This window comes from Prunus avium, chromosome 3 (genome assembly GCF_965620075.1).
Source record: "Prunus avium chromosome 3, drPruAviu1.hap1.1, whole genome shotgun sequence".
Taxonomy (NCBI): domain Eukaryota; kingdom Viridiplantae; phylum Streptophyta; class Magnoliopsida; order Rosales; family Rosaceae; genus Prunus; species Prunus avium.
In genome coordinates, this window is record NC_142286.1 from 6,222,091 (window position 1) to 6,236,975 (window position 14,885).

Consider the following 14,885-nt stretch of genomic DNA (forward strand, 5'->3'; position numbering starts at 1 on the left):
AAACTTTAAATTATGAGCTATGTCCAATGTGACCATGTTTCAGTTCTTTGTCTTTTGTGATTTTACAAGTTTGTCATCCCTTTATCAATCGTCCGATATAAGAATTTCATTGGTATACATAGTTTGATAGTGTATGTATGTGACTTAACAACTTCATTTTAAAAATAGATATTTATAAAAATACCCAATTCTAGACATGTATTTATAAAAATACCCAAGCACTATTTAAACATAGAAACATACCCAAAATCAACCCCACAATCAACAATTGTATATTTTTTGGGTGTGTTTATAAATGGGTTTTGAGTGTGTGTAATGATGGGTTTTGGGTATGTTTATAAAGTGTTTTGGGTGTTGGGTATTTTTATAATTTTAGCCCCCATTTTGGGTATTTTAGTGAAACTCTCTATTAAAAACTCATATACATTTTTCTATGTAGGGGTGGGTAGGGTTAAATTGGGTCGGATAACCCGACATTGTGCTCAACCCTAATTAGAAGAAAGAATGAAAAGGCAAAGTAAAAAAATACAAAAAGAAAAAAAGAGAAAAAACAAAGGCAAAATAATCCTCTCTAGCCCTCCTTTACCAAAAAAAGCAAAAAAAAAATCCTCTCTCTCCTTTTTTTTGGGTTTTTTTTTTTAAAAAAAAAACTCCTCTCTTGAGAAGAAAAAAAAGTAACAAAAGGAATAGTCTCACACGCGGACATAGAAACTCCTAAACCTCTCTTACCCAAAAAAAAAAGAAAAAAAAAGAAAAGGAAAAATCCTAAGAACTTCGAGGTCTTATTATATTCTCTCTCTCTTTGCTTTTCTCCTTCACAGTAGGGTTGCAGCAGATAAACGCCACCATTTTCTCCTCTCTCTCCGAACGCAGCTCTTCACCACAAAAACACACTCTCGGAGACCTCTTCAAGCGCTCTTGGACTTGAAACTCTCTCTCTTTCTCTTCAACAATGGGTGCCTCACTCCCCCCCAAAGAGGCCAACCTCTTCAAGCTCATCGTCGTAAGCTCCGATTCCTCTCTTTCTCGTACTAATAATCACTAGGATCCAAGTTAGATAACTTATTCTCACTAACACAATCACGGAAAAGTAAAAAGAAGCAAAACCCTAGATTTTTGTGTCCGATTCTATGCTTTGATTGTATACTTCTTTCTCTTTTGCTCAGAAATTAGAGAACTTGAGTAAAGTGTAGTAATTGGGGCTCTTTGTGATTGATGTTGGGGATTTTAAACAAAATGAATGGTTAAGTCTACTGGGTATTCTGTAATTTCGTTAGCTTAGTTGAATTTTTTGGTTTTATCGATAAGGAAGCATAACAGTTTAAGTTGTGTTTGTTTTCTTTGGTTTTAGTGAGTGTAAAGGTTTAAACTTTGGTACTGCATCGGTTATTATGATTTAGTGTTTGAGCAGAAGAAAGTGATTAAGAAGTGAAATTTTGAACTGGGTAGTGATTATTATGTACACAAAAATTAGTAAGACAAGCTAATTTGAACAAACTCCTTTTTCTGGTAATTTGTTGTGCTATGGTAGTGCATTCTTAAGCTTATTGAGAGTGGTACAGTGTACACTTCAAAGCTCTGTGATGCCCTTGTTCGTTGAGTTGAAATTGGTTTAATAACAATATGTCTAATTTATATGGTGCTGATTCTGATGCCGGATTCGTAATTTGGATTGCAAGCATTTTACTGTAACTTTAACTGAGGTTGACACTACCATGACTACATTGCAGACAGTTAACTTCTGAGATAGTATTGTTGACTGTATCAAACAATCCTCTTAAAGTTTTACCTTTTTTCTTTTTCATCAAATGAGCTGCCTTGGTAGAAGAAAGAAATACATCAAAAAAATTCTAAGTAAATTTCTTTTGCTGGGTGCATTGATGAGATTTAGTATCCAAGTTATTACCACAGATTATTTTTAATTGAGCTGTTTGACATTTCTAGTTGAAATATGATTATGCTACCAGGTCTTGTTGGTTTACTCTATTATTATATTAATATGGTGATGGTAATTGGCAATATGATCTGTATCTCTTCTAATGTACTTATCACAAATTATTAGTGTCAGAAATCTTTTTGCCACGACTAATTCAAACCTGTTTTTTCTTGTTTACATCATGGCAGAAATCATATGAAACTAAACAATATAAGAAGGGACTGAAGGCAGCAGATGCCATATTGAAAAAGTTTCCAGACCATGGAGGTATGCTTATAGCCTTTACTAAATGCAATGTTTAATTTAGAAGTGCTTATCTTTTGGCCCAAGTAAATTTTGATGTTGACTTTGCTTTTCTAACCGGGCCAATTCCTTTGATTTAATGTTATAATTCTCAATTTACATAAAATTTATATGAAACTCTGATTGTCTACTGAAAATGCTTTATGTACCCCACTGAGTATTCTGGCTCAGTTTCATCTGTAGTAGATGCATGTCGTATTTGGACATTTTGACTTGTTTAATGTTTTCTTTGTTTAACTACACAATAAAAGATACAAAGCACGTGAGCATGCATAGAAGCTTAATACTATGATTGCTAGGTGGGATGGAACATGAGGGAGGGTGGAATTTTCATGCCTTGAGTCGTTCGGTAGAGTGGAAAGACAAGAGGAGGGAGGGATATCCTAGAGGTTTCCATTTTTCTATATATTTAAACCGTAAGGAGATTTTTTGTTTTGGTTTCGCCACTCTCTCACGAGTGCAGGCACCCGCACATATTCCCCCAATTCTTACAAACGTGTGGGCCTGAAGGGGTTGTGTATCCCTCTTCCACTCATTTCCATGATTCCAACCTTCCATTTTTCCCTTCTAAAAAACATATTTTAAAGGAAGAGGAGGGCATGAGATTCTTCATGGGAGTTTCGTTTAAGGTAAATTCTGAAAAATGGGCAAATCTGGTAGAACAAGTGATATGACAGAGTACTGTTCTGGAAAGATAGGGAACCAGTACAACTTGAATGAAAGTGTGGGATGGTAGAAGTTCTTGAGCTCAAAATATGATTGCTTAACCACTTGAAATGCTCTATTATCTATCCCATATGTACAAACACTTACATTACTAAGATAATTAGCACTTCTCAGAAAATTAAGACTGTGATACTGAAACCATGATCCTGGTGATATAGTCGTTGTCACCATCATCTTGTGGGTATTGATGTCATTAGTTAGGTTATCCATTGTGTAGGATTCCTCTGACGTGAAATATGTAATTTAAGTGATGATGCTGTTGTCTGCCTTGTCAAAAAATATTATTAAGTAGTAGTAATCTTTATGTATGTGTAGCACGGCCCATGAAGCTGAAGATATTGGAGATGGTGATGGGTTTAGGGTGCTTTTATTTGATATGTTTTGTTTTTATTGGGGCTATGATACTTTACTTGTCCACCCAAAAGTTTCCTTGTTTCTTTTCCCCCAATTTGCTGTGGTTTCCTTGTGATATGCTACTTATGGTGTCTCTTGAGTTGGTAGTTGATTTTATTTGCTGTTTTTGTTTATGGTAGACTGCTTAGTCATCTTGAATATCTTGTGACCTTTTCAGAAACTTTGTCGATGAAGGGGTTGACATTAAATTGCATGGACCGCAAATCCGAAGCATATGAACTTGTCAGGATTGGATTAAAGGTCAGGATGTTGTTTTTCTTTTGATATTTTAGTATTGTTTCCAAGATAATTGCTACGGCTTTGTAATTTGTCTGGCTTACTTTTTTGTCTTTGTTTTCCCAGAATGACCTCAAAAGTCATGTTTGCTGGCATGTTTATGGTCTACTTTATCGGTCAGACAGGGAATACAGGGAGGCCATAAAATGCTACAGAAATGCGCTGAGGATAGATCCAGACAATATTGAAATATTACGTGACCTGTCACTCTTACAGGTATGCATTAGATGCCACTTAAAGCTTGTAACCAAGTAAATGTCTGTTGAATAATTCTTATAAATTTGCGCACAAGAAGACAGTAGTCTTGCCTAAGAAAAAGGTAAACATGACATTGTGATTTTTTAGTGTCTGACATTATCGAATGACTTCACATTTTGCAATCTATCAATTGCAACATGGCTTCTTGTGTGGTTTGAAAATGAAATGTTATGTATTAAGAGTGTCTTGGTATGCTGATGCTAATATTTACTGTTAGCCCTTGTGGTAACAGTATTGGATGTTTATGCTTGTCTGGAAAATTGACAAGGTTCAAGGGCATCTTCTACCAGCATGTTTACTATTTCATGTTTATTTAGAGTCATTGAGTTGTGATGTCATTTGTCACAGTACTTTTTTGAGGATATCATAAAGTCTGACTTATGAAGAATTAAAAGATTATATGTAAAGAGTGACTTTATGTTTGAGATAGCTTAGAAGAGAAAGTCTCCAAATCTTGTGACCTCATTGCTCTAACAGGCCTGTAACTAAAGTTGTGAATTAAACTTGGTACAACTTGGATGAGATTTGGACACATTGGCGTATGTGAGGAGAAAGGGAAATGCATAACTAGAGGTTATATATTTTTGACACCAATAATGGGTTGCAAATGGAAGTCAACATTGGAAATGGCTAAACAGCACACATCTGTTTGGCTACTATTGGATAGATGGTTCACAGTATGTTGAATTTGGCTATCTGCCATTGCCTATTCCCACCTTGCGCTTAAAATCAAATCCATCTTTCTTATGAGTCTCTGGTCTCTACCACCAAAAAGATTTTGTGCTACATTTCATTAAGAACTAAGTTGAAGTGCTGGGGATTCACCTCTATGTTATATAGACTGCAGATCATGGTCGTTTGAAATATAGCACACTTGTTTAGAAAGTGGGCAGTAATGATAGGCTCATTTGGACTTATGTAAATTGCATTTTTATTTTCTAGCTATTAGGAGTTTACGACACTGTAAGGTGGTCCATGGAACCACGTTATTCTATCTTCTGATTGCCCAACAACGTCATAATATGAAATGTTTGTTAACTAATTTCTAATTTATTTATTATAGGTACCGTTAATTATTTATGTAAAATATATAATATACATAGAAATGTATATGAAATATAATAAAATTATGTAATAAAATATTTATGTATTTATTTTAATAGTAGATGATATTTCGCCTGGGGTCTCAGACTTGCAGAAATGGGAATTGATATAAGAAAATATTCTGATAGCTAACATTAGTGTTCTGGTAGCGTATGAGGCATCTAGTCAACACTCCTGTATAATAATCTATTTGAAGTATGAAATTGCAGTAAATCTTTCCCACCTGTTTCAACCTATATAGGATGAGTCCACCTTACAGGTTTACAACAGCTTCAAAAGTTTTTCAGGACCGGGGTGTTGAAGTTATGGATATTCCTTTGACTCTTAAGTCTTCCAGGGGTTTTTTTTCCCTGTTCATGTACACTTTGCGCTAGTTGCACTTGTTTTGTTGCTATGGTTATGATGCTTTTGTTACATTTCTTTCTTTTCTATTGTGATCTATACAAACTTTTATACTTGATTTATTTATAAACAAATTTCAATCAGCTACTGACGCATTTACCAATCATGTGTCAGGCTCAAATGCGGGATTTGACTGGTTTTGTTGAGACAAGACAACAACTTCTGACTTTAAAACCAAATCATCGCATGAATTGGATTGGCTTTGCTGTTGCCCAGCATTTAAATGCAAAGTATGATCTAACCTTTGATTTGTTAAATTCTGTAACGAGTACTACGCTAAATGAATGTTCTTGTTATCTATTAGTGCTATAAAAGCTGTTGAAATTCTCGAAGCATATGAAGGGACACTAGAAGATGATTATCCTCCAGATAATGAGCGCTGTGAGCATGGGGAGATGCTTTTATATAAGGTATTTTTCATTGATGTTTTTCATATAAGCTCAACTCCTCTCCATTTGCAGTACAAAATGGAGAACGCCTGTATAATCTGGAACCATCTGGCCATGGGGGGTCTGCTTTCAGTGCAGGGGCAGTGTGCATTGAACAGTCTGGATCAAATACTTGTACATCCCCATTTCTTATACAAATAGAGAGGAGCCTTGCCCTTTAATATAAAGCTTTTGTTCAGATACCCCTTGCACTTATCAGACACTTTTGCCAAGTTCCTAATAGGTTACTGTTCTAGTCTAGAAAACATACACTTGCATGCATTCATTTATGATTTTTTTTTTAGGCTTGATACTGTCAAACATGTTGGAACTAATGAGTTACTTTGGTTCGAAATAAATTGATTCTTCGGAGGTCTTTAAGTAATTTGCATAAGTAGGTTTTTTTTGTCGCAATCGTATAGTTTATGTTAGATATATGCGATGAATATATTTAGAAGTTTGGATATGCCATGGGAAGAATCAACAGAACTTAAAAGGCTGAAATTGGAAGATAGAGTTGGGGAAGCTCGATTTGCTAGATCAAGTTTTCATCAGTACCGAGCTAGTATACCACAAGTTAAAATACTTTTGTCTGAATTACTGTCTTTCTGTTCACTGGTAACAGTGCCATTAAAATGATTTGTTTAATAAAAGTCATAAAATTTTAATTATCATTTTTTAAAGTAAATCTTTATGATATGGCTTTGTACAGTGATTTACAAAACTTTTTGTTGTTGTGGGAAATGGTGCCTTTGCTCAAGATAGGAATAACTGAAAATTTGGCTTATCTCCTTTTACATAATCATCCCTAGTTCTTTATAATTCTTTCAGCCATGACTCCATTAACTTGTTATGGTACAAGACCTTTCTAATTGTTAGTTGATGCAAATTAATGTTATTTTTTAGTAGCTACCTCATAAGTTTTTGATGGTTGTTGCATATTAATGTCTGTAGATTTCATTGTTAGAGGAATGTAACTTAATTGAGAGAGCTCTTGAGGAATTGCACAAGAAAGAGACAAAAATTGTAAGTGTGTGTTTCAATTTTCTGGTCAATATGGGCTGTTTAACTTTATGCTTTGACTATTAGGATCCTATGGTACTTACCATTCTTTGTTGATGCTTTTTCTAGGTTGATAAGTTAGATTATAAAGAACAAGAAGTTTCTCTTTTGGTGAAGCTTGATCACCTGGAAGAAGGTGCTGAATTGTATAGGATATTGCTTTCCATGAATCCTGACAATTATAGGTAATTTTCTTTTTTCACTTTCCACGTTTGCAAAATGTTTACAGAGATGGTTTCTAAATTCTTTTTTTAAAAATTGGGAGATCTGCAAGAATTTTTTTGAGGGAATGGAGATGTGCTTAATTTGAGTTGAGATTATAGAGAACAGCGGTTGGATTTTCTTCATTGTTTTTGGACAATAATATTGTTGATCATATGCTATCCTAGGACTAAAGCTTTATTGATTAAGTGAATCAATGGGTTGTGACCTTGGTCATCTCATGATTGTGTTCATCTTTTCTGCTTCTAATTTCTTTAATTTTGTATACTAAGTTTAGTATTACCATGTATTATGTATTCTCTCTCTCTGTCCCACACGCGCGCACACACACACACATACACTCTCTCTTTCTTGCTCTCTCTCTCTCTCTCTCTCTCTCTCTCTCTCTCTTATTTGTGCGTGCATGCACACATTCCCTTATTGTTTAAGGTGAGTTTATTGTAGTTGCTTTTTCAATGCTCAGATATTATCAAGGCCTGCAAAAATGTCTTGGGCTGTATGCCGAGAATGCCCAGTATTCACCTGATGAAATTGAACGGTTAGATGACTTGTACAAATCACTTGGGCAGAAATACAGTTGGTCGTCTGCTGTTAAGGTAACATTTTCCATCTATTTATGTTTATAGTTTTATTGAGGGTGTCCCAGATTCACGTGGTATGTAACTTATGTCCAGCATTTATCCTTTGCATGTTATTCTTCATTCTCTCTGTCACCTCTAAAGTATGTTAGTGATTATCATTTATTAAAGTTGGTCATTCTTTTTGGCAATAATAGCACTCTAGATTATCAGGTGATTCTGAACTCTGACAGAAACCTTGTTCTGTGATGCTTTTTGCAATGTAGGAAGTAGTGTTTTTGCATCTTCATTTTGTTTTATTGTTGGAAATTGGGATATCTGGAAAAGAACCAAGGGAACTTTTTTGCTGTTGTTAGGAATTATTTTAGAGTTTCTTTTTGGTAATGCAGTGGTATCAAGTGTTCTGAGTACCTTTTTACGTTGGAAAATGTGGAAGGTCATAATAGAGTTTATTTATTGTTTTGTTCTCATGGCAAAGAGAGATGAACGATCAGTGTGATATTTGGTGTGACTCCATTGGTACCTTCTTGGTTGGGAAGGATGTTGTAGTTTACTACATAAGAGGATAAAGGGACTTTATCATCTTTGCTGCTGCTGCTGTTTTTGTTGTTAGTCTAAGATGCATGCTGAAGATTTCTTAGTATATCTTATAACTTTTCTTTGGTTTCCCTTCTCTTCCATCAGAGAATACCACTTGATTTTTTACAAGATGACAAGTTTCGAGAAGCAGCAGATAATTATATCAGGCCCCTCCTTACCAAGGTATTTAGGGTCATTTGCATACAATTCTTATCACTCTGCCTAATTTTTGGTGTTCAACTTAAATTGACTGATCTTGTTGATGCTTCTAGGGAGTTCCTTCATTATTCTCCGATCTTTCACCTTTGTATGATCACCCTGGAAAGGTAATTCTTATCATCCTTATTAATCATTTGGTATTATTGTTTGGATTTGTTTATGGAGGTTATGAAACTGAATGGTATTTTTTGTGGAATCATTAACTCATTGGGTTTTGGAATTTTTACTTTGGAAACTCTTGTCCAGGCAGACATTCTGGAACAGCTTATTCTTGAGTTGGAACATTCAATTAGGACAACTGGCCGATACCCTGGGAGGTAATATATGATTGTAAAAAATTATGTGTGATGTAAAACCAGTATGTGTTGACGCTTCCCTATGTGCCAATGATGCCTTGTGCAGAATAAAGATTGAAAACCAGTCAATAAATTCTCATGCAAGTTTAGCTAAATGGAATCACAGATGTTTCTTTTCGGTGTTCTCTTTTTAATACTGGTCCCACATGAACTCCACGCATATTAGATGGCCAATTTTTTCTTTACTTGTTCCATTATGATTTGAGAAGAATGAGCTTGAAGAGTTATGCTTTGGTTAGATTGCATATCAGAAATTATATTTTGAAGGCCCAGGTAACAGCATACCAGTTCTAAAGAATGATAAATTTAGAGACCAAAAGGGATGTTGGCTTTCTCAATGTATAGATTTGGAAGCTGATTTAGTTTTCGCTTCACTTGTTGGAAAGATAGGAGTTATGCAATGAACATTATGTATTTTTGGGCCATCCTTTCTTGAGGTGTTTTTCTGTCTCTACTGGCAAGGCTTTTACATGTGCTAAGAGGATACTATTTGAACTCTGTGCCTGACCAGTCAGTTGCACTTGTTACTTTGGTAGTAGACCATAGTTATCACAATACAATGAATACCATATTACCCTAACAAACAGTGATCCGGGATCACTCAATCATAAATGCGATACCTTTTCGTTCCAATTCTCTACTTTTAGTGATCCAGGGTATATTTTTTTGTTTTAGTTTTCCCATCTCTTATTTATCCTTTCCTAAAAGAAAAATTATAACCAACACTATCTAATATATTTCATGAATTTAGTTGTATTTGTGCCTTTGAATTCTTTTAGTATTTATTTATATTTATGTGCTGTTGTTTTTCATCTTGAATGCAGGGCAGAGAAGGAGCCCCCTTCAACACTTTTGTGGGCCTTGTTTTTGTTGGCTCAGGTTGACTGTCATTCTTCGACTATATGGTTTTTATTTTTATTTTTCTTTGGTGCTTCTACGCCTTCCATCCTTATTTATCTGAATTCACATGTACTAATGGATTCTGTGCTGATGCAGCATTATGATAGACGAGGCCAATATGACATCGCTTTATCTAAAATTGACGAGGCCATGGAGCACACTCCAACTGTGATTGATTTATACTCTGCCAAGGTTGGTTTGATACATATTACTAAGTTTATCAGCTTGTGCTGTTTATGCTCTCTTCTGATTTCACTTTCCATGGCTTTAAATAATTAGTTTCCCGTAGTGTTGCTATTCTATATTTTATCTTGAGAAATATAACAATGTGTTCAAACCATAGAGATGTCGAGATTGATATTGTTTATTGAAGTAATGCATGTAAGCAATGGGAATTAGTACATAAGCATATTTTTTTTTGCTTTTTGAATTTTCAATTAAATTATTAAAGTGGTGCGCAAATGAGATTCAGTGTAACGTGTAAGAACCTGGTACTGAGAAAATGGAAGCCTTGATAACTTCTGACATGCGTCATTATCAAAAGGTCAAACAATAAGTGCTGTATTCTGGTATTTTCCTATGTGGTTTGTTGGAATGCATTAAATAAAAATCTTTCACCCATCATATTGGAAGTCCACAAGCAAGGCCTTATGCAGACTCTCTAAATTTTCTTCCTTAGGTTGTAATTTTTTAATTTATATTTTGCATTAATGTCAGTTCTAATTATCCAAATTAGCATCCTTGGGTAATTATGTTTTTCTCATTATATTCTGTCTTGGACGTATGTAGAAAAATAGTGGATTATTTAAACTGAATGATGTTTTACATGGATTGTTGGAAAGCTTTCATTTTGTACCAAAAAAATAGTTCTCACATGTGTTATGTTCGCAGAGCCGGGTTTTGAAGCATGCTGGTGATTTGCCTGCTGCTGCTGCATTGGCAGATGAAGCTAGATGTATGGATCTTGCAGATCGCTATATAAACAGTGACTGTGTTAAGCGTATGCTGCAGGCTGATCAGGTTTTAATCTCCTTTTCTTACTTTGTTATTTTTTAATAGAAAAAAAAACTTCATAGAAAGAGGGAACACATTGCAAAAGGGGGTGGACAAGGGGTCCATCTGAACCAAACCACCTAAAACAAAACAAGTAATGCCATACTTAGACCAAAACAAACAAAACTATATAGGCGGGCACACCTTCTATGCATTTTTAATGTGAAATTAGTTTTTGATTTGTGTTGCTTTCTTCTCTATTTGTTCCCTATACTGACTCTGTTTCTACATGCTTTTTTCCTCCTTTGTTAGGTTCCTTTGGCAGAAAAAACTGCTGTATTGTTCACAAAAGATGGTGATCAGCACAACAACCTTCATGATATGCAGTGCATGTGGTGTGTATCGATTTTGTTTACTGCTTTCATGAAATATCACTTTTGGTGAGGATTAATGTTTTATATTTCCTTTTGAAGGTATGAACTTGCTTCTGGTGAGAGTTATTTCCGCCAAGGTGATCTTGGACGAGCTCTGAAAAAATTTTTAGCCGTGGAGAAGCACTATGCTGATATTACAGAAGATCAGTTTGACTTCCATTCTTATTGCTTAAGGAAAATGACTCTACGTGCCTATGTGGAAATGCTTAGATTTCAAGATCGGTTGCATTCACATGCATATTTTCACAAAGCAGCAGTTGGTGCAATCAGGTGAAGTATTTTCATTAGAACTGTGAAGTAAGTTGTAATGAGTATAGATACTTTTGGAGTTTGTGAGTTTATTATTATTGTTGTTATACTTTTTAACATTAGTTTGTGACTTGTATTCCTTGATTTCTTGTTTCATTGAACGCGCTCCCAAATTAGGTAAACTCTGAGGATTTTGTATATATATTGTTGGCTGTAAAAGTGGTTGTGTTGTTGCATTACTGATTATCGCATAAGTTGCTTCAAAAGTGGAAAGAAGGCCTGACTGAACATTCTTCTTTTGATTCCATTATCACAAATAAAGTCTTATTATCTTTTATTTTTAATGACGTCAGAGGGGACTTCTATTCCATCAAGGGCCCCCTAGAAAAATTTTAGGTGAAAGAGGATAATTAATCTGTCCAGTTTTCACAACTGCATCCAAATAATATTGTGTTATGTTTGTCACTTTGCAATAAAGCTATATGCAGTTCTTTAAATATTGACCCACACTCATACTTATGATTGTATTTGACTTGCAGATGCTATTTGAAGCTGTATGATTCTCCTTTGAAATCTACCTCTGAAGAAGATGATGAGATGTCTAAGTTGCTCCCTTCTCAAAAAAAGAAAATGAGGCAAAAGCAGAGAAAGGCAGAAGCACGAGCTAAGAAAGTATTGTATTTTGTTTGTGTTGCTCGGGGTTATTAAGCATTTTTTCCCCATTCTAATGTTTAGCTTTCTTTTAGGAGGCAGAGGGAAAAAATGAAGAATCTAGTGTGAGTGGTGTATCTAAGTCTGGGAAACGACATGTAAAGCCTGTTGATCCAGATCCACATGGGGAGAAGTTGTTGCAGGTTATTTTTTCTATTCCCGATTGCTTCTTACCCCTTCGCTTCACGTTTCTAACTGCTGTACGGGCATAGAGTAAATGGCATTATCCTGTCTCTCTTACGCTATTACATATTTACTCAGGTTGAGGATCCGATGTTAGAAGCTACAAAGTACTTGAAGCTGCTTCAGAAGAACTCGCCCGAGTCCTTGGAGACACACTTGCTTTCTTTTGAAGTAAATATGAGAAAGCAGAAGATTTTGCTTGCCTTTCAGGTAAAAATTTGTTCAAATGTTGAGTGAGATGTTTCTCATTAAGTTTGATTTCCTTGAAGCACTCCCATTTTGTTTATTGGTTCAAAGAGTTAAAGCAAAGATTTGTCACAAATATTAATACCGAAGACATCTGTCAGAAACGACGACAAAAGTAATACTTAGAATTTGTACTTGTTACTTTTTCATCTCTAACAAAGAGCAGTCTGTCAGAAATGGAATTTCATGTTTGTTAGTTAAATCACTTCGCAAGATTTTACAGATGTTTGTTATAGTTAAACTTTCTTTTGATTTATCACAGCTTTTTTTTTAATTAATTTTTTTTCTTAACTATAGGCTTTGAAGCAGCTTCTGAGGTTGAATTCTGAACACCCAGATTCGCATCGCTCCTTGGTATGTTTTACTTGTTTAGTGTCTGCTTGCTTGTTTGTGTGTGGGTGTGTATGTTGCGATCTTTCTGTAGGCCCTATTGTAAGATTTCATGTATTGCAGATTAAATTCTTCCATAAAGTTGGCTCCATGCCTGCTCCTGTGACTGATAATGAGAAACTCATTTGGAGTGTGTTGGAAGCAGAGCGCCCATTGATCAGGTTCTCTTTTAATGTGCACTTTGCTCTCTCTCTCTCTCTCTCTCTCAATCTCTCTGTGTTTGACAATTTTAATTTCACTTACCAAACATCGTTTTTTTTAATCTAGTCAATTGCAAGGGAAGTCTTTAATTGAGGCAAACAAGAATTTCTTGGAGAAACATCAAGGTGACTTTTAGGATTATCACTGTAAAAGAAAAATGCATAAGCATTCGTTTTCCTTACGTCTTCTGTTGTTTTTGTGTTTTGTTTTTTCTGCAGATTCCTTAATGCATAGAGCTGCAGTTGCAGAAATGCTATATACTATGGAACCAGAAAAGAAATCTGAGGCTATTAAATTAATTGAAGAGTCAACCAACAATATGGTGCCCAAGTAATGCCCTGTTCCATTTCCTACTTCTAAATTGCCTTCGAAAATTGTAAATTGGTTTACATGTCTGTAAGAGTGATTGTTCTTAAATGTCTGCATGCATCAAATCAGAAGTGGATCACTTGGACCTGTCAAAGAGTGGAAACTCAAAGATTGCATTACTGTCAACAAACTCCTTGAAACAATAATTGTTGACCCTGTGGCTGCTCTGAGTAAGTAAAACAGCTAGAGTCTATTTCTATTCTTTTTATATTCTACAGGATGTTAAAAGCAGTTGTACATTGGTGTTTGTTGGCATATTTTAGCCTACTTATGTTTGTATATTAAAAGCTGGGTTACTTCTCACAAAATTGGAGATAACAGTATAGATAGCATCTTGGATTGCTCAAGTTCATGCCGCTCTAGTTTCCAGTTGCTATTGACAAAATATGCTACCTGTGCTTGTTTTCTTAGTGATTTTCTCCCTTCTGGGTAGTAATCAATGTTGCAAAGATGACACATTTTTTGTTGGGGGAAAAAAGGCCCTTAGGGAACTGTGAAGACAGCTGGGATTTTGTATAGCTTTTTACATGTCTTCATCCAATTTAAGAATATGTAAATCAGTAATATGTTCATCTGGTTCAAGATATGGGCTCCTATAATTCTTTAATTCTTTTGTAGGATGGAAAGAGCGATGTGCTGAGTACTTCCCTTACTCTACATACTTTGAAGGGAATCGTAGCTCTGCAGTACCCAACTCAGCATACAACCAAAATGGAAGTGCAAACCACTCGGAAGGTGGGCAAAGTGCAGAATCAATCGCAGTAAATGGGAAATTAGAGGCATTTAAAGACCTCACCGTGCAACCATAAAGTTGAAGAGAAACATTAGCCAAGGAAACTTGCAAGTTCACCATGTTTGATTGGTGAATCCCAAAACCAAGCTGCAGGTCAGAAACATATGCCCAGAGGGTTGCAGCTCGTTGAAGAGAACTATGCTGGGGTTTTGTGCACAAAGTTATGGTTTCCTTTTGAGATCAGGTTTACTTTTCCCACCAGTTCTGCCTTTCCCAATTGTGAATCTGAAAATGTGTATAATCTACTTTTCCATTGTGACTCTAGGGTTTATTTTCTTTCTTTTTGAATTTGCTCACATTTTTTGTGAGGATCTTAGATGAGGTTACTTATTGGGGATGTGCGCCTAAATTTGATCTTACTAATAGGTTGAGGGAGGAGCTACATAATATCATTTTTTTTGGCACTGGTTTTAGATCCGGTCAGAATAGATACCGGAGCATGTTGTACTTTTCCCATTTCATTGACTTCATTATTATGTATAAACCCTAAATTATTTGAAAATTTTTGCCATGGATTCCATACAATTTGCAATTGATAATTTGATATTGCTTC

At 35.3% G+C, this 14,885-nt stretch overlaps 1 protein-coding gene across 1 annotated transcript; it reads left to right on the plus strand.

Moving 5' to 3' along the window:
• Positions 1–733: 733 nt before the first annotated feature.
• Positions 734–14,885, plus strand: EMB2753 (tetratricopeptide repeat (TPR)-containing protein). Its single transcript, XM_021962291.2, has 26 exons — positions 734–1,003; positions 2,125–2,203; positions 3,537–3,619; positions 3,722–3,871; positions 5,534–5,649; positions 5,724–5,829; positions 6,802–6,873; positions 6,979–7,094; positions 7,595–7,727; positions 8,394–8,471; positions 8,561–8,614; positions 8,754–8,824; positions 9,688–9,742; positions 9,860–9,955; positions 10,655–10,783; positions 11,069–11,151; positions 11,230–11,460; positions 11,979–12,111; positions 12,186–12,293; positions 12,412–12,543; positions 12,877–12,933; positions 13,033–13,130; positions 13,237–13,295; positions 13,389–13,500; positions 13,609–13,709; positions 14,158–14,885. Exons 1-26 carry the CDS (start codon positions 953–955, stop codon positions 14,346–14,348), a joined length of 2,694 nt encoding a protein of 897 aa, XP_021817983.1. The 5' UTR covers positions 734–952; the 3' UTR covers positions 14,349–14,885.